At 45.5% G+C, this 19,696-nt stretch overlaps 1 protein-coding gene across 4 annotated transcripts in view; it reads left to right on the top strand.

Annotated features, from left to right (window-relative positions):
- The window catches only part of VWA5B1 (von Willebrand factor A domain containing 5B1), a 119,021-nt gene extending 102,276 nt beyond the window's left edge, over positions 1-16,745 (top strand). For all 4 annotated transcript variants that reach the window (XM_051988362.1, XM_051988363.1, XM_051988360.1 and 1 more), the window contains exons 20-23: positions 8,042-8,113; positions 9,384-9,453; positions 10,919-11,045; positions 16,031-16,745. In XM_051988362.1, coding sequence (XP_051844322.1) covers positions 8,042-8,113; positions 9,384-9,453; positions 10,919-11,045; positions 16,031-16,645 — 884 coding nt within the window. In that variant the 3' untranslated portion in view covers positions 16,646-16,745. The remainder of the gene's footprint in view (positions 1-8,041; positions 8,114-9,383; positions 9,454-10,918; positions 11,046-16,030) is intronic.
- Positions 16,746-19,696: the final 2,951 nt, after the last annotated feature.

Below are 19,696 nucleotides of genomic sequence, written 5' to 3'. Positions count from 1 at the left end.
AAACCATAATACTTGTATTCTTATAGAATTCAGGGGGATTTTATATTGCAAACTATAACTTTTTCTAAAAATAGATTATGATTCATTCTTCCAGGATGCAGTCGTTGATAAAAGTATGAGTAGGTATTGATGATAACAAAGAGATTTGGGCTCTGTCCAACTTTGTAGAGAGGTATTAATGACATTATATTCACACTCAGACTCCTAGTTTTAGGTCTGGAAAGGGCTTCAGAAATTTTACAAATGACACTGAGTCAGGGGAATATAGTGACTTATCTTAGAGTCACACAGATAATGGACATCAAAGGTATGATTTGAGCTTCTGACTCCAGAGATTGTTCTGTCCCCTAAAACCTGCTGCCTAAATTCAATCATTGGAGTTCAGCTGTTAGGGCAGCTAGGTGGTGCCATAGTACACAGAGCACTGAACCTGGAGTCAGGAAGGCTCATCTTCATGAATTCAAATCCAGCTTCAGACATTTACTCTCCGGGTACATCACTTAATCCTATTTGCCTCAGTTTCCTTATATGCAAAATGAACTGGAGAAGGAAATGCCAAACCATTCCTATATTTTTTGTCAAGATCATCTTAAATGGGACCACAATAAATCAGATGTGCCTGAAAAAAAAAAGCTAACACCAACCAAAAATCCTTCCCTCCTTGATTCATTCTGGTTCTACCCACTTCTACATCCAAGGACTCCAGTTTTGTTTTATCCCAGGCCCTGGACCAAGTACATACAAGATTACTGTGCCAAAGTTTTGAAGACATTGATGAATTCATTCTGAAGGTATCTGAAAAAGAGGAAAATAACAGTCATGCAAAAAAACTTCAACTTTATCATTTCAAAAAATAATGAAGGTAAACAAGAGAATACCAGCAACTCCAGACTACTAATACATCCACTGTCCCATCTGTACAAAGTTCTTATGTTGAAAAGTTAATATACACAAGAGCATCTTTAACAGATGGCAGAAGAGAGTAACAGACTTCCACAGAAGATATTCCATGGTAGGCTACATCTTTACAGTCACACTGAAGTTGGCTGGAAAATGCAGGGAATAAAGGATCTTGGTGTATTTATTGTTTGTTGACTTTTTAAAACTTGATTTTGTAAAACAAGGCTAAACCTTAAAGGTGCTAATTAATCCAAGAAAGGTACCTTCTATATCTGTTTCAGAAAGATTTAATAGCAGAGACAACTTTGTTTGAGGAGCATCTAAGCATTCATATTAAGCAAGATGTGAAGCAAGAGGAGACACATACTCATCAAAAATGGTCACTATCATGGTGAAGGTGTGATGTAGAGTCCAGGTCAAGAGGAGATGGTGGGATCCTCCAAAAACTCCTGTTTATAGATGGTCTGTGTTCATTGCACTAAGCCTCAGAACCTTGTACAACTCTAAATGACGCCCATAATCCACTGGAAAGAGTTCAGCCTACCTATCCCCACAAGAAACACCACGTGGGTGAAGACTGCCTAATATGTAGCTCGATGGACAATCCGTCAGCATCTTCATCTTGGACAGACACTACTATGATCTAGACTCAGCCAAAAAGGAGAAATAAAGCCATCTGCATTGTGTTTAGAAAATGATCCAGAGCCTTTCTATTAATGACTTCTGTCTGAAGAGAAAGGACCACCTTTTTAGACTAGTCTTCTCCCAGTGATGTGATATTCCTTCAAGTCCAAGAGGGCCACAGGGACTTCAGAACTAAAGGAGAGTCGCCCAAAGGGCGGTGTTCATGATGGGCATGAAGAGGCTACAGTTCATTTTACCAATCACGAAGATGACTGAAAACTGCTATAAAGAATTGTACGGCTGGAGTGGGGAAGGTAAGTTCACTATCTCAATGGGAGCAGATTCTACAGAAGTGTGAATTCTAATCCCAAATCTACAACCTGTTTGACATGTACCCTTAAGCCATTTTGGTATCTCTGATCTTCAGTTTTTCAAACTATAAAAATGAAGATATGGGGAAGATGGTCTCTAAAGAAGGACAGAGGGGGGTAGCTAGGTGGCGCTAGACAATGAGCACTGACGTCAGTAGGACTTGAGTTCAAATCTGGTCTCACTTCCTAGCTGTGTGACCTTGGGCAAGTCACGTAACCCTTAACTGCCTCAGCCAAAAAAAAAAGAAAAGAAAAAAGAAAGGAAGGAAAGAAGAGGAAGGAAGGAAGGAAGGAAGGAAGGAAGGAAGGAAGGAAGGAAGGAAGGAAGGAAGGAAGGAAGGAAGGAAGGAAAGAAGGGAGGAAGGGAGGAAGGGAGGAAGGGAGGAAGGAAGGAAGGAAGGAAGGAAGGAAGGAAGGAAGGAAGGAAAGAAGGGAGGAAAGGAAGAAAGGGAGGGAGGGAAGAAAGAAGGAAGAGAAAAAGAATGAAAGGAAGGAAGGAAAGAAGAGGAAAGAAGGAAGGAACGAACGAAGGCGGACAGAGACAGGAGACTCTGGGCGACTAGCGGGATGGGCCGCGATTGCTATCACAGAGGAGGGATGCCCGTGACGGACGACTGGAGCACAGATGCACAAAGCGCAGAGCCAAGCGCAGTCTGGCCCCCGGGCTTGCGGAGAAAGTGTCTCAGCCTCCATTCGGCCTAAAAGTGCTTTCCTGGGGCGGAATCCTTGGAAGCCAAGACTGAAGCCTCTTGATTTCTGTGGGGGCCACTAGGGGGCAGGACTGCCGCCAAGGTGCTGGGGCGGCAGGTCTGGGGCCTCGGTGTTGCTGTAAACACGCTTCGTTTCCCTTTGATTTCCCCAGAGACGAGCAGCGCCCCCCGCCCCCCCCCCCCCCCGCCCCCGGCCAGACGCGCGAAGGCGGCACCGAGGGCTCAGGCTCGGGAAGTTCTATCCTTGTAAAAGCCGATGGCCCCGACTCTGCGCCGGCTCCCGGAAGGCCTCGCAAGCCGCCGCGGCCGGCCTGACTCTGTCGGAGACTCCCCGCTCCGCCGGCCGCCCCTCAGCTCTTCCCGCGGTGATTCAGGGGGAGTGAGCCCGGGGACTGAGGCCCGCGTCTCCGCTCCCGTTTGGGAGCCTGGGGGAGGGGGCATCGACTTGCTCGGGTTCTCCCCCTGGTGGCAGAGCTGAGACCAGCACCCAGGCCGCCCGCCCTCAGCCACCGAGCAGAAATAAGGGCAGGAGGGACAGCCCTCACTCACCCTCACCCAGCGCGAGCCCGTTAATGGCTCCAGGCCGGTCTCATCCACCAAGTTCTCCTGATAAAAGGGTTAGAGCGTCTCCTAGCGCTCCGAGGGGTGTCTCCCCGGCACCCCCACACACCCCTGACCCGCACGCAGGGCCTGGGAGGCAGACACAAGGCAGCCCGTCGGGACTGAATGCAGAGAAAAGGCCCCGCCAAACCCTGCGATGCTGGCGTCCCTCCCGCTCTCCGGCCCTGCTCTGGAAGCCTTCCATTGTTAGGGACACCTGCCCACTGCTTCGCACCTTCCAACTGGCAACCAGAAGGCAGGCAGAGGGGAGAAGGCCCAATTGGCCCATCAGCAAACCATCAAGGGATGTCTGGCACCAGGAAATGACCTCCCTTCCCCCTCCCTCTCCTTCTCTCCCGCAGTCTCTGTCTCTCTGTCTCTGTCTCTCTCTCTGTCTCTCTGTCTGTCTCTGTCTCTCTCTCTGTCTCTCTGTCTGTCTCTGTCTCTCTCTCTGTCTCTGTCTCTCTCTGTTTCTGTCTCTCTGTCTCTCTGTCTCTCTCTCTCTTTCTCTGTCTCTGTCTCTTTCTGTCTCTGTCTCTCTGTCTGTCTCTGTCTCTCTCTCTCTGTCTCTCTGTCTGTCTGTCTCTCTGTCTCTCTCTGTCTGTCTCTGTCTCTCTCTCTGTCTCTGTCTCTCTCTGTTTCTGTCTCTCTGTCTCTCTCTCTCTTTCTCTCTCTGTCTCTGTCTCTGTCTGTCTCTGTCTCTCTCTCTGTCTGTCTCTGTCTCTCTCTCTGTCTCTGTCTCTCTCTGTTTATGTCTCTCTGTCTCTCTCTCTTTCTCTCTCTGTCTCTGTCTCTCTGTCTCTGTCTCTATCTCTCTGTCTGTCTCTGTCTCTCTCTCTGTCTCTGTCTCTCTCTGTTTATGTCTCTCTGTCTCTCTCTCTCTCTTTCTCTCTCTGTCTCTGTCTCTCTGTCTCTGTCTCTATTTCTCTGTCTGTCTCTGTCTCTCTTCTCTCTCTCTCCTCTGTCTCTGTTTCTGTCTCTCTGTCTCTTTGTCTCTCTCTCTCTCTTTCTCTCTCTGTCTCTGTCTCTCTGTCTCTGTCTCTCTGTCTCTCTCTGTATCTCTCTGTCTCTGTCTCTCTCTCTTCTCTCTCTCTCTGTCTGTCTCTGTCTCTCTCTCTCTGTCTCTGTCTCTCTCTGTTTCTGTCTCTCTCTGTTTCTGTCTCTCTGTCTCTCTCTCTGTCTCTCTCTCTTTCTCTCTCTGTCTCTGTCTGTCTCTCTGTCTCTCTCTGTCTCTCTGTCTCTTACACACACACGCACACACACACACACACACACTCCCTAGTCACCACATCAGCTACTTCTGAATCTGACTAGCCTCCTTCCCCAGTCACTTTAGAGCCAAGTACAATTGGGTTGGAGAAAAATTTTTCAAAAACTGGTTTTTCCCAAGGCGTCAATAGTTCTCTCATGGTGACCTCTCGTGGCCATTAGGACCCTCATGGGGATTCGCTGGGGTAAAGTCAGCCAAGAAAGAGATTTTCAGTTCTTGACAAGTCTCAGCTACAGAACGTCAGGCTGCCCTGAGACCCAAGGAGGCAGGGCTGGGTGTCTCAGCAGAGGGAAGTGTGGATCAGGCTACCAGGAAGAAGGAACTGACTCCATCGCTGAGAGTCTTTCGTACAATTCCAGGGGGCTATAAAATGGGTATGAGTATACTCTTAGTCAGTTTAAGGATCCCCAAGCTTCGACATTAGCCAACTGCTATGGAAGTAAATTTCCAGGGGATTAGGGAAGTCGATTTATGAATAGTTAGACATCTCCAGCTCAGTTCCCCTAATCTTGAGAGAATCGTGAGCATCCTCCCACATCCTGCCCGACTGCTGGCGGAGTCCCATTCCCCAAGCACATTTCCTTGCCATCTCCTTCCTGTGGTTTGTGGCTTCTCCTGAGTTTTAACATCATTAGTGTAAGGGCCTGGGGGACACCTGAGGTTTATAAATTATAGGGTTTTGTTTGTGGGAAGATCATACCAGGCAATGCTAAGATGTGACACTTAGATATCCCCTTCCAAAAACAGCTTGTGGAACACTTGCCAAACATTCCCAAACACAGATGATGGGAAGGATTGGGAAGGAGGACCCTAGGACCTAGAATATCAAAGCAGAGAGGTGCTTTAGAAGGCAGACTGGAAGAATCGGGAGGCACTTAGAAGTATCAGAGCCGCGAGGGGCTTAGAAGAGAGACCATCAGAACAGGAAGGATCCTTAGAACATGGAACGTTATGTACCTTAGAGACCACCTAGCCCAACTCCATCTCATTGCAAAAGCCTTGAGTCTTAAGCAGAGAGGAGGGGGGGGTGACATTGGATTTGGTTATTTTGAAATCCCTGGGAACGCAATCAATATCCTTCATCTCCAGAAAAACATTGCTTCTAATCCACCATCTCCAGCACTGAGCTTTAGGTTTTGTCTTCAGTGGGTAGAAATAGGCAGTACAGTCTTGTCTGTCGACAATATTATTTACTGTGTGAGCCAGACCTGGAGCTAAGTGTTGGGATTCTTACAGAAACAAGCAAAAAAGGAGGACAGTTCCTGCCCTCAGGGAGCTTGCATCCTAATGGGAGAAGACAACCCATAAAATGGAACAGAAAAGGGAAGCCAGGGGAGGAAAAGATAGAGTAAGGCCCTGAAAGAGAAAACCAGTCAACGGAGCCTCCTGGAGAGGGCTGACGGCATCTACTGCCTGGGCCGTGTCTTTTAAAATGGAGGTTCAGGGAGGAACTGGCCAATGCACAGCTAAGATCACAGGGATGGAGTGTGAGAAGGACTTGGAGGGAGCAACCAGGGGGAAGAGGTTTCTCTGGGCAGATAAGACAGTAAGGCAGCCAGGAATCCCCAGCGGCACATTTCCAGACAGCAGACCAGGCCTGAAGCCCAGTCTGTCAACAGGAAACAAGCGCTGATAGGTCCCCATCACAGAGCGAATGCTAGAACCTCCCTGAGACCTCTCAGCTCCTCAATCCGTGCTTCCCTCAGCTGCACAAGGGACTTTAAGCATGAGCCAGATCACGTCATGGGGCTCCTCAGCAAACTCTAGTGACTGATTATCGGCTCTGGGACTGAACCTCCATTCTCTTTTTGAGAATTTAAAACCTTTCATAATCTGTCCTCAACATCCCCTTTCAGTATAGACAGACACAAACATACACACATAGACACAGACATATATCTGCATATATATATATATATATACATCTACATATATGCATGTACACACAAATATAGGTATATATGTATATGTGCCCACACACACATTTCTTCCCTTCACCATTCTATAGTCAAATTAGTCTTCAACCTATTTCTTATACACAACTGTTTCCCATGCTGGAGAGTAACAATCATCATCATTATAGTTAGCATGTTGCACAACACTTACTACTGGGCTTATAGCCCAAACAGAAAGAGGGGAAAGGGACCCACATGTGCAAAAATGTTTGTGGCAGCCCCCCTTGTGTAGGGGCAAGAAACTGAGTGGATGCTCATCAGCTGGGGAATGGCTGAACAAGTTGTGGGAAATGAATGTTACGGAATATTATTGTTCTATAAGGAATGATCAGCAGGAGGATTTCAGAGAGGCCTGGAGAAACTGACATGAACTGATGCTGAGGGAAACGAGCAGGACCAGGAGATCGTTATATACCTCAACAACAATACTATATGATGATCAATTCTGATGGATGTGACTCTTTCCAACAATGAGATGATTCAAACCAGTTCCAATTGATCAGTAATGAACAGAATCAGCTCCATCCAGTAAAAGAACACTGGGAAATGAGTGTGGACCACAAAACAACATTTGCACTCTTTCTATTGCTGTTTGCTTGCAGTTTTGTTTTTCTTTGCAGGTTATTTTTTACCTTCTTTCTAAATCCGATTTTTCTTGTGCAGCAAGATAACTGTATGTATATATAGCATTTAACATATACTTTAGCATATTTAACATGTATGGTACTACCTAACATCTAGGGGAGGGGTTGGGAGGAAGGAAGGGAAGCGTTGTAACACAAGGTTTTACAAGGGTCAATATTAAAAAATTACCCATGCATATTTTTTGCCAATAAAATGCTATAATAAAATGAAAAAAATAAAATAACATGAAAAAAATTTGCACAATACTTTACAAATATGATCTCATTTGATGCTCACAGTAGCCTTGGGAGTTAAGTACTAGTATTATCCCCATTATATAGTTAAATAAACTGAGGCAAGCATCTTGCCTAGAATCACACCACTAGTGTCTGAGGCTCAATGTAAACTCGTCTTCCTGAGCTCCATGTACTGTGATACCACCTAAATATCATCTTTTACTTGAAACCTTTCAAGATCACCCTCAGCTACATATGCCTTAGCTAGGTGGTAGTATAATGGGTAGAGCACTGGACCTGGAGTCAAGTAGACCTGAATTCAAATTTAACTTATTAGCGGTGTTATGTAACCCCACTTGCATTTGAAAAGAAGAGAGGAAGGGAGGGAGAGAAGAAAGAAGGAAGAGAGAAAAGGAAGGAAGGAAGGAAGGAAGGAAGGAAAGGAAGAAAGGGAGGGAGGGAAGAAAGAAGGAAGAGAAAAAGAATGAAAGGAAGGAAGGAAAGAAGGAAAGAAAGAAAGAAAAAGAAGGAAGGAAGGAGGGGAGGGAGGGAAGAAGGAAGAGAAAAAGGAAGGAAGGAAGAAAGGAAGGAAGGAAAGAAGGAAGGAAGGAAGGAAGAAAGGAGGGAAAGAGGGAAGGAGGGAAAGAGGGAAGGAAGGAAGGGAGGGGGAAGAGGGAAGAGCGAAGGAAGAGAAGGCAGTGAAGAAAGGAGCTGGGGGAGGGAGATGTTCACTGGGCTTTCTCTCTTGCAGATCTAGAAGAAAACAGTGCATCTGGCAGCCCACCTCCCAACATCAGAACCGAAAGAACCACCATTTGGGACCGTGAGTGAATAGTCCCCTTCCATCCCCCTATGATCCCCTCTGTCTAGGACCCCACTTGCTGCCAGAGTCCAGGGTTCCTTCTGTTCTCCTCCTGCCTCCCCAGAAGATGACAGAACTCTTGGACTGCCCAGTTCACAGGCTCCCACAGAACATTCCGACACTGGAAGACCTGTTTTCTAGTCTCCCCCATTTGCTCAGTGACCTTAGATAAATCATTCCTTTCTCTAAATTTCATTTTCTGGAAAGCAGCAGAGTCTGGCAGACATGGAGACTCTGGCTGTGAACCCTGGTCCTGCCCATCACTGCCTGCATGTTCTTGGGCAAATCCTCCAAGATTGTGTTCTCATGTGAAATAAAGGAGTGGAGTCACCATTGCAGGACCCTCAGAGGAAGGAGGAGGACATGCAGGTGCAGGAGCACGGCCTCTCAGGGTGGAACACTTGCCACTGGGCCGGAGCGCTGGTTTTATAATTCAGGGCCCAGCTGGGCAGCTGAGGAAGAGGTCGCACACTGGGCAAATGTCTTTTAAGTTTCCTTTAGACAATGAAAAACCAGGATGCTTTGGGTCAAGGGTTGTAACTGTGTCCATATCCATCCCTGACTGGAGCCTTCAGGGCCCCTGGAGGAAGGGCCCAAGGAGCAAGGATGGAAAATGGGACCTTTTCCTTTCCTCAACACTCACCCTGAGAAAACAGAAGGAGGAATTGTGGTATAGCAAGAAAAACCCTTGTACTACACTAGGAGAAGGCACCTTAATGCTCCTCTCCCATAAGTTCTGCCACTGACTCAGTGACTTGACAGGTTGTTTTCCCTTTGTGGACCTCAGTTTACTCAACTGGAAAATGGAAAGAATACCAGTCCTTTGGACCCAAGGGGAATTTACTTAGAAAAGGGGGTGGGAAAGTGACAGACAAACTGTTAGACTTGTTGACTTGTTTCAGTTGTGCTCAACTCCTCATGACCCTGTTTGGGGTTTTCTTGTTAAAGATACTGGAGTGATTTGCCATTTCCTTCCCAGCTCATTTTACAGGTAAGGAAACTGAGGCAGACAGGGGGAAGAGACTTGCCCAGGATCACACAGCTATTAAGTGTCTGAGACTGAATTTGAACTCAGGAAGATGAGACCTCCTGGCTCCAAGCTCAGCTCTCTGGGCAATATGTCTCTACCTCAAACCCAGACTCACCGCTATAGAAACAAGTTTAATTTTCTCTGCCCATCTAAAAAGTCTTTCCAAGTTCTAACATGTTAGGGTTCTGCATTCTTCCTCAGGTTCCCTGTACAAATCATTGTTCAATCCCGGCTCCAGCCTTAGGGCCTCAGAGACCCTCTTGGGGACCAGGTAAGAGCCGACCGCCTGACCTTTCCTTCCATCCTTTGAACTGGGGAGGGGCAGAGCTCAGGGTGGTCAGTGTAGTCAAAATAGGGGCAGCTTTCTACAGGGGCAAATGAAGGGTCCCGAGATAGACACATGCCCATCACTGTCTCCCCCATGCAATGGCCATAGTGCCTGTGATTAAGAATCATTCTTTGGGATTGAGAGCGATCGTCCCGTAAAATACAGGTCTCCAAATGGAGCTTCTTACTTTCCTTGAAGAGGTGGGGGATTATGTGTAGAGTGTCCAACACATTATCTAGTAGTGAATACAACAAGGGGCAGGGGCAAGGAGGAAGAAGGGAAGAAGAATATAGCTAAGAATAACTGAGATTAGAACCAATAAAGCAGTCGTTTAAAAAGGAAGAAAAACAAGCAGTAAGTCCTGGTCGAAAGGACGAATAGAATGCAATCCTCCCCCTCTGCCCCACCCTGCCTTAGAGATGAGCTCTTTGGGGCCTAAAAGCTCCATGTGGATGAGTTTTCAGACCCTGTCTATCTGGCAAGGAGGAACTAAGCAAGGGGAACAAGGGAATTCTGGGGTTGGAGGGGGCACTCAGGGACAAACTTGGCCACCGGCCAGGCTCAGGACCTAATTCTCCTAGAAGGGGCAGCAGCAATGAGGACAGGGAACTCTGGGGCAAATGACCCAGGACAGGAGGCTAGGCCCAGGGTCTCACTATCAGTTGTGAAAAAGAAAAGGTCTTGATGATTGAAAAGATTAAAGTTTTCAGATATTCTCTGTGTTTTCTTCTCGCAACCTTCTCTAGGATTCATTTTCTTTATAAAATGAAAAGTAATACAACCCTAATATTCTGTGTCTGAAGAACCTCCCAATTCTAACATCCTGTGTCCTAAAAGACCCACCCCCCAGCTCTGATATCATGGGTTCTAAGGGCCCTCCCAGCTCTGACCTCCCGGGTTCTAAGGGCCCTCCCAGCTCTGACCTCCTGGGTTCTAAGGTCCCTCCCAGCTCTGACCTCCTGGACTCTAAGGGCCCTCCCAGCTCTGACCTCCTGGGTTCTAAGGGCCCTCCCAGTTCTGACATTCTGGGTTCTAAGGGCCCTCCCAGCACTGACCTCCTGGGTTCTAAGGGCCCTCCTCCCTCTGACCTCCTGGGTTCTAAGGACTCTCCCAGCTCTGACATCCTGAGCCCTATAATTCACATCTTTTTCTAACTCAGAACAGAAGGTTGAAGATGCTTTGGGTCAGAGGTCAGAGAGTGGAAAGGAGCAGTGGACAGGAAGGGGAGGGGGCTAGCTCTGTGTCTGTGGTGGGGAATGGTGGTCATTGGGCAGAGTAGAACCTGGCCTCAATGGTAAGTGACCTCTGGGAGCTTCAGGGAGGCCACTGGGAAGGCTCCTGGAACACGGGGATGGAGGGAAAGCTCCCCACACCAACTTTGTCCTTTTGCCCCATTGTGTTTGGACAGGCTGAACCTGAACAAGAGCAAATTATTGAGTCGAGCCACCAAGGGGTTGATGTTCAAAGCCCCAGCACCATCCTCCCAGTCCCAGGAGATTCCCCTTGAGACCGAGAACTTGGATTATTTACCTCTGGTGAGTTCCCCCACATATGTGCATGAGACCACCCGTCCTGGGAGACTGGGATGCGTATGAAGGCCGGCAGGGGAGAGGTGTCACTGGGGAAGGGCACAGCCCATTGTCCCCAATCCATAACCATAAGGCTTCACTATCATGCTACTTCTCTCACCAAAATAAAAATGAAACCCCCCATCACAGCATAGAGCAGAAAAAATGGCATTTCAGAACCTTGAAGGGCCTTGAGTTCAAATCCCAGCTCCGCTGCCTCCAACTTAAGTGACCCATGAGCAGGTTACTAGGAAGCCTCAGTTTCTTCATCTGTAAAATGGGTTGAAGTAGCAGATCTGCATTTTAGAAATGAACAGATACAAACTGATTCCCAAGTTCGCTTTCAACTTTTCTAGTTTTACATTCTTTGTTCTTACGGTCCCTCCTTAGCATCAACATTCTGCATTCTGTATTCTAGGATCCCTCAGAGCTCGGATTTTATGCTTCCTGGTAACATTTCAAGTTCTAAGATCAACCAAGAAGTTCACAGACCTCTTTCAGACAAACCGCCCCTCCTCCTATTTCTTATAAAAATTCAGAGTCCATGCTCTTCCAATTAACCTTTTAAAAATTCATCTCAGTTAAATCTCATCACCTTAGATTGAATCCAAATTTGTTAATAATCATTCTAGATCTTTATTCAGATATCTAACATCTTTGTCACCTTTTAATTTTCTCAAATTGTGGTTTGCAAGTCTATATGGGATCACGAACAGAATGTGGGGGTGATGAAAAATTTGGCAACAATATAAGTTATCAAGTATTTGCCATGATTTAATTCTTAATGTAAAAATAAACAAGCACTTCCATCTCATTAGTATGCAAATTTGCTTCTGTCTTTAATCAATGGTAAAATTACATGTATACTAAAGAATTGTTTCCCCCTTCCCATTCCAGGTAATTAGGGTTAAGTGACTTGCCCAGGTTAAGAAAGCTAGGAAGTATTAAGTGTCTTGAGACTAGATTTGAACTCAGGTCTTGACCTTCAGGGCCTATATTCTAACCACTGCCCCATCTAGTTGCCCTAAAGAATTGTTTTAGAATGAATTTCTTTTAGATTTATTTGCAGTAAATGTTTGGTTTGTATGCCTATTTTATATGCCTATATACCTAGATTCTGTAAAAATTTCTCGGGTTAAAAGGGGTTACAAGTGGAAAAAGTTTGCTACCCTCCAACCCTTTGGTAATCATTCCACTTTCCATGGTATTTCAGAGATCTGGTCTAGCCCATGTGTCTCTTATGTTTTCCACAAGAAAGGCATGAAAAAATCTGTTCAATGCTTTGTTAAAAATCTAGACAATCTCAATAATTCCCTTGATCTACAAGTCTACTAAATCAATCAACAAAGGAAATGAGACTGTTCTGGCCTGGCTTATTCTCTATGAAGCTGTGCCAGTTCTGTGACCACATGGTCATTTTTAGATAGGCTCGAACCATCATTTTAATAGTACATTTTAAAATCTTGCCAAGAAGTGAACCAAAAATCCTTGGTCTGCCAATTTACAAATTCCATTTTCTTCCCTTTAAAAGAAATCAGAATGTTTGCTTGGTAATCATTCCATTCTCCCTGACATTTCAGAGATCTTTCAGTATCCCAAGATGCAATCTGGACTAGTGACTGGAATTCATCAGAGTCAAATAGTTGATCTTTTACTGTCTATCCTTTTATCTTCGTTGGCTGTCAACTGCCTGAAAGAGATTTTTGTTCTGTACTTTATAATCCACAGATCCTTGGCCAAGAAATAAGAATTAAATAGTATTCTTGTCCAAAGTATTCAGTGTCATCCAACCAAAGCAGCAATCTTTCCTTTTCTTTGATTCCTTTTACTCAATATAAGTTAGAAAAAGAAAAAGAAGCCTCCTTTTTGTTGTTCTTACCAATATATCAGTTCATCCTGAGCTTTAGCACCCATTACACATGGGCTGAGATTCATTTTGAACATTAACACCCCTAACACTTGGGTAGAGACTAATAAGTTTTGTCATGGTATTCAGTGGTCAGAGCAACTATTCTTTGTGTATTCAGTGGTCAGAGAAAATAATCTTTTTCAACAATGCAAAAGGGGCTCTATACATGGACATCACAAGATAGTTAATATCAAAATCATGTTGATGAATTTTGGTATATGAAAGTAATGGAATATCATTGTTCTATAAGAAACAATCAGCAGGATGATTTCAGAGAGGCCTGGAGAGACTTACAGGAACTGATGCTAAATGAAGTAAGTAGAACCAAGAGAACATTGTACACAACAATAACAAGATTATATGACGAACAATTGTGATGGATGGGGCATTTTTCAATAGTAAGGTGATTCAGGCCAATATCAATAGACTTGTGATGGAGAGCTATCTATATCCCAGAAAGGGGATTGCAGGAACTGAATGTGGATCACAACATTTTTTGTTGTTTGATTGCTTTTTTGTTTTCTTTCTCATTTTTTTCCCTTTTTGAGCTGATTTTTCTTATCCAGCATGATAATTGTGAAAATATATATAAAAGAATTGCACATATTTAACACATATTGGATTACTTGCTATCTAAGGGAGTGGAAGAAAGATGGGAGAAAAATTTGTACTGACAAGGTTTTGCAAGGGTAAATGTTGAAAACTATCTATGCATATATTTTGAAAATAAATAGCTAACAAAAAAAGAGTTTAGGCTGGACAAATGGATCTGAGAATTAGCATAGAGGTGATATCTTGGAATCATAAGACCTGATGAAATCACCGTTAAATGGATTTTTGCTATCTTGGTCTCCAAACTGAGTATTGCTGGTGCCATACAAGCAGATTCAGGTTTTAGAGTTCATGAAAGAGTGTGATTAATCACTTTCAGATTGAGGAATACAGTTTGCAAACTGGAATTTCTCCTCTTATGGGAAAGGAAGAGATTTTATACACAAATCATAAATGGGAAGGGCGGGGGAAGATGGATTACAATACAGTCAGTTTCAGGGCCTGAGTGGTTTCCCATGATAAGCCCATGAGTACAGGATAATATGAATGTTCTCCAATCCAATGGGAACAGTTCTTAAGGGATTGTTTCAAATCCGAAGGATTGTTACTTGATGAGGGGGACAGAATAGAGTTCTGTGAGGGAGTGTTGACTTGATTTTACTTACTGTACACAGGAGAGTGTTATCAAGAATTGCTCGATCATTTTAAGCTGCATTGTAAACCAGGAGAGACAACTCTGAGAATTATGAGTATATTCATTACACATATCAATAATTATGAAAATCATAATCATATTTCTTCATCGCCAAGTGAAAAAGCATAGAAAAGGAAGAGGTAGGAGCCATGATAGAACCCTGTGAGATACTCACAATTAGCGGATGTGGTCTGGATAAAGCTAGAGCAAAGAATAATGAAAATGAATGAATGATCATGCAAGTAGACAGAAAACCAGGAGAGAAAGGGGATGGTGGGGGATCGTGAAAACCTAGAGAGGAAAACTTATCAAGGAGAAGAGAATGATCAATAGTACTGAGGGCTACAGAGGGAACAAGAATAAAAAGGAATGAGGAAATCTCATTCATTTGGTCCTTAAGAGATTGTTGGTAACTTTGAAGACAGACACTTTTTGATGGGGTCGGAAGATAGACTACCGATGGGAGACAATCCAGGAGAGGTACCCATTATAGGTAGTCTTCTCCATGAGTTTAGCCAGAAAAGCCAGAAAAATAAATCATGGTTATCCATAATAGATAGGGTTTTTTGTGGGAAGGAGATATGGGTATGTTTGTTAGCAATAAGGAAGTAGTATACAAGAAGAGACTGAAGATTGATGACAGAATAGGGATATAAGAGGGCATTCTCCTAGAGAAGAGAGGATGGAGTAGGAACTCTTGTACATGTAGAAGGATTTGACTTGGCGAGCAAAAATGCCATCTCTTGATGTGAAATGACTGAAGAAGAATATGGAAATATTTAGAAGAATTGTACATATTTAATCTATATCAGATCGCTTGTTGTTTTGGGAAGGGTCAGGGTGGGAAGAGAGAGAAAAATTTGGAACACAAAGTTTTGCAAAGGGGAATATTGAAAATTATCTTTGAATGTATTTGAAAAAATAAAAAAATTAAAATTAGTAATAAATAAAATATAATAATAAATGAAGAACTAGTAGCAGAAGGTGTCTGAGTTTTGGAAGATGAGGAGAGAAGAGGGAACTCTTTGCTAATGACCTCAATTATTTTTATACAATATTTATTGTATATAACATTATATTGTATATATATTGTATATAACAATAACAATATTTATACAATAATATTACAAATAAACCAAAATCCTCAGCTGAGAGAGTTTGAAAGGAGAGCCATGATAGGCTTAAGAAGAAATAAAAAGTCTAGAAGAACCATTATGGTTTTAGTGGGTTGGTAAGCTAATGAGGAATGCCTTGTGCATTGAGGGCCCAGTCGCAATTATGGAACATAAATTTGTGATTTCCTCCATCTTTGTTCAGTGGCTAACAAGCAGGAGCATGAGATGATGGTGGAAGAAATTCAAGGCTAGGATTGCGCAAGGCAAGACCTTTGATAGGACCCAATCATACTGGAATCTCTTCTCTCCCCCTTTCCACAGGACACTGTGACTCATTTTTGCCTACAAACATGTTGTTTTCCCCAATAGAATATAGGATTCTTGAGGAGAGGGATTGTTTATTTAGGTTTTGTTTTTGTTTTTTTTTCGGGGGGGGGGGGGGGGAGTGTCTCTGTGTTCCCAGAACGTAGCATTGTGCCTGTTATAAGCACTTAATAACTGTTGGATTTAGTTTAATTAAGGGAGCAGACTGAGATTCGAAGAGAATTGTCCAAGGTCGCCGGACACTACGTGTCCAGGCCCGGTCTGTCTGACTCCAGCTTCCTTTCCGCGGTGGGACGCCCTGTCGGGGGCTTCGTGAAGGGATGGCTTCTGAGCTCTGCTCTTTCTCTCTGGCCCCCAGGTCTTTCTGCAGCTGGCCTCTGGGGCCTTCCTACTCAACCAGGCCTTCTGCAGGGCCACGGGAATCCCCATGGAGAAGCTCAAGTGGACCTCACCCTTCACCTGCCACCGAGTGATGCTGACATCCTGCTCCCACAATTCCTCCCGTAACCAAGACTTCCTGTCAGCGGAGCCCAGGAGTCCAAGCCTTAAGAAGTCCAGCAGGGCTTTCCATTCCTCGGCTCACGGCCAGCTCTCCCCCAAGAGCTCAGAGACCCTCTGCCGCGTCCCCTGCCCCGAGCCCCTGCCCTCCCCCCCGGAAGACTCTCCCCACGACGACGGCTTCCACAGGGCCGACAGCAAGCAGGCGCTGGAGTCTCACGAGCCCGAGCAAGCCGGCAAGGTGTGGGCCACCGCCGTGGCCTTGGGGTGGCTGGAAAACAGCTCCGCTTCCTACTTTGTGGAGTGGGAACTGGTGGCAGCCAAAGCCAGCTCCTGGCTGGGAGAGCAGAAGGTCCCCGAGGGCCGCTCCCTGGCCTCCATCAAGACTGCGGCTCAACAGCTCTTTGTCCTCCTTCGGCACTGGGACGAGAACCTTGAGTTCAACCTGCTTTGCTACAACCCCAATAGTGTGTAGGGTTTTTTGCGGGTGGGGAATTTGGGTTGGGGGAGAGCAAAGGAGCAGTGGAGGCCTGGGGGAAAACCCAGGCTACGGCCAATATATTTGGAAAAAATCATTAAGAGGTCTGAAGTGGGGGTCAGGAGACCTAGGCCCTAGTCCTGGCTCAGCCACTAACTCACTGTGTGACCTTAGCCAAGTCCCCTTCCCTCTCAGGGTCTCAGTCTCCTCTATAAAACAGGAGATGGGACTCTCTGAGGTCTGGTCCCTTAAAGCTCTAAGATCTCTGAGACCTAAAATCTTGAGGGTCAGATATTCTAGTTAGGGACTCTATCCTCCCTCCAATCTCCACTGCTGCTGTCCTGAAAATGGGGACTCGTGGCTCCCTTCCCCCATCCCTGAGGAGAAAAGGATCCTCATTTCCCGGCTTCCATCCCCGTATCCCAACTCTGCCACTTAACCTCCAGCCTCCAACCCCAGGACTTAGGGATCTGCCCCAGCATCTCTGAAGGGCGGGACCTGGAGCCATGTTGCTCTGCTTTGGGATCATTCCCTAGATGAGCAGTGGAGGATGGCAGGGTCTGCCAGACACCAAGGGAATTGTGGGATAGCTCAGCCTTCTTTAGAGTCTTTGCAGAGAGGTACAGGTAAGGAAGACACCTGGGCCATTAACGATGCTAAGAGAAAACGTCACCCCCTCCCAGAGGTGCTAACCCGCTGCTCCCAGATTCCCATCAGCATCTGGCACCTCAGTGGCTCCCAGCCATTGGCCTCCAGAGATCTTAGTGCAAAAGTGGTTTCTTCTGACCAGCCGTACTCCCCATCTCCAGAGCTGAGTCCCTCCCTAAGCTTCCCTGAGCTAGATCAGCTCCCTCATCTGATAAGAGTCAGTCACCTTCTCTGGTTTACAGCTTCCTCACCAACAAGGAGCATCAGACCAGGAGGTCTCTAAGGTCCCCCATTCTATGTTTCCCCATTCTGTCCTCTTCAGCTGCCTTGCCAGAGAAATTAGTTGAGTTCTGCCTTAACTCTAATATTGCCTGTTCTAAGATCTTTCAACTCTTAACATTCCATATTCTAAGTTTCCTTCTAATTCTGGCATTCCATGTTCTGACATTCTGTGTTCTCAGGCCCTTTCAGCTCTGACACGCTCTGTTCGAAGGGCCCTCCCAGCTCTGACATTCTGTGTTCTAAGGGTCTTCCCAGTTCTGATATTTTTCTCTATTCTAAGGTCTCTCCCACCTCTGACATTCTGGGTTCTAAGCTTCCTCCCAACTCTGACATTCTGGGTTCTAAGCTCCCTCTCAGCTCTGACATCCCATGTTCTAAGGGCCCTCCCAACCCTGACCACCTGGGTTCTAAGGGCCCTCCCAGCTCTGACATTCTGTGTTCTAAGGGTCTTCCCAGTTCTGATATTTTTCTCTATTCTAAGGTCCCTCCCACCTCTGACATTCTGGGTTCTAAGGGTCTTCCCAGTTCTGATATTTTTCTCTATTCTAAGGTCCCTCCCACCTCTGACATTCTGGGTTCTAAGCTCCCTCTCAGCTCTGACATCCCATGTTCTAAGGGCCCTCCCAACCCTGACCTCCTGGGTTCTAAGGGCCCTCCCAGCTCTGACATCTTGGGTTCTAAGATCCCTCCCAGCTTTGACATTCTGTGTTCTAAGATCCCTCCCAGCTTTGACATCTTGGGTTCTAAGGACCCTTCCAGCTCTAAATTCCATGTTCTGGCTCACATAAAGCAGTCCCCTTGGTGGACTGGCCTCCTGGAGCTGCCTTCACTATATATGACAGCTATCCCAGCTCATGTTCAAGGGCATGAACCCTTCTCAGAGGAAAAGGCAGTACCTGCAGAGAAGAGCTTTCTTTCTCTTTTGAAAGATTTGTTTGTGGATCAAAGAAACCAGTTGTTCTGGGATCCAAACCTCACAGAGTTTAACAACCAAAGACTCTAGACTCTGAAGGTAACATCTGGGAGTAAGACAAATCTTTTAACAGGTTAAAAAAAGAATATATTCTTTTCTGCCATTTATCTGCCTATGGAGTGACCTTGACAGGTCACTTTCTATCACTAGGCCACAGCTTATTGGCCTTTAAAATGGGATTGTTGGATGAAGGCCCTTCCAGCTCTAAATTCCATTAAATTGCTCCACAAGAACCAATTGGAGGAACCTGGATTTTTTTATGGAAAAAAGACATCAGGGACATGATGGCAGAGCTTCATATATGAAAGGCTATTAAGTAAAAACAAAAATGAAAACAAAAACGTCAGTCTTATTTTGCTGCACCAAGTGGACTGGACTCTGAAGGTCTTTGAACAGAGGGTAGATGGTTGTCAGAATTGCTGAAAGGGGATTTAGGATGGGTAGGACTTAATGGGCTCCGAGATCCTCTTTAGCTCTTGAGATTCTGTGATTCTAGGATTCCTTTGCATCCTCCAGAGGCATAGCCGCTTTTATGGACATTGGAGGGATTCACCTGGGGAGAGGAGAGGAAGAAAAAAAGGTAGAGGAAAGAGAGGGGAGGAAGGATAAGGGAGGAGAGAAAAAGAGAAGGGAGGAGGAGAGGGAGAGAGGAGAAAGAGGGAGGGAGAAGGAAAGAAGAGAGAGGGTAAGAGAGAGGAGATGGAGAGAGGGGGGAGAGGGATGGAGAGTCAAATGGAGAGACCGAAAGAGCAGAAAATAAAGGGAAGGAGAGGGAATGATAGAGGTAGGGGGAGAGAAGAGAGAGGAAGAGAGGAAAAGTGAGGGAGTAAAAAAAAGGGGTGGGGAGAGAAGAGGGAGAGGGAAAAAGGAAGAGGGAGAAGAGAGGAAGAGAGAGGAGGGAGAGACAGAAGGCAGAGGAGAGGGAGGGAAGAAATGAGGGAGAGAAAGGAAAGAAAGATCTAAGGAGGCAGAGTGAAATCAGGGGAAACACCATCTCTGGAAGAAAACCTGGGTTTAAATTCAACCTCTACTAGAGCAAGTCCTATGATCTCACTAGGCCATAGTTTTCCCCATCTGGAAATAAGGGCACTGGTGTCGATGGCCTCTGAGATTTGGATCTATCATTAAGACATTTCTCTTGTTCT

Source organism: Antechinus flavipes, chromosome 3, assembly GCF_016432865.1.
Source record: "Antechinus flavipes isolate AdamAnt ecotype Samford, QLD, Australia chromosome 3, AdamAnt_v2, whole genome shotgun sequence".
In the NCBI taxonomy this organism is placed as follows: Eukaryota; Metazoa; Chordata; class Mammalia; order Dasyuromorphia; family Dasyuridae; genus Antechinus; species Antechinus flavipes.
Note: the sequence above shows the minus strand (reverse complement) of the source record. Positions and strands in the feature narration are given on the sequence as shown.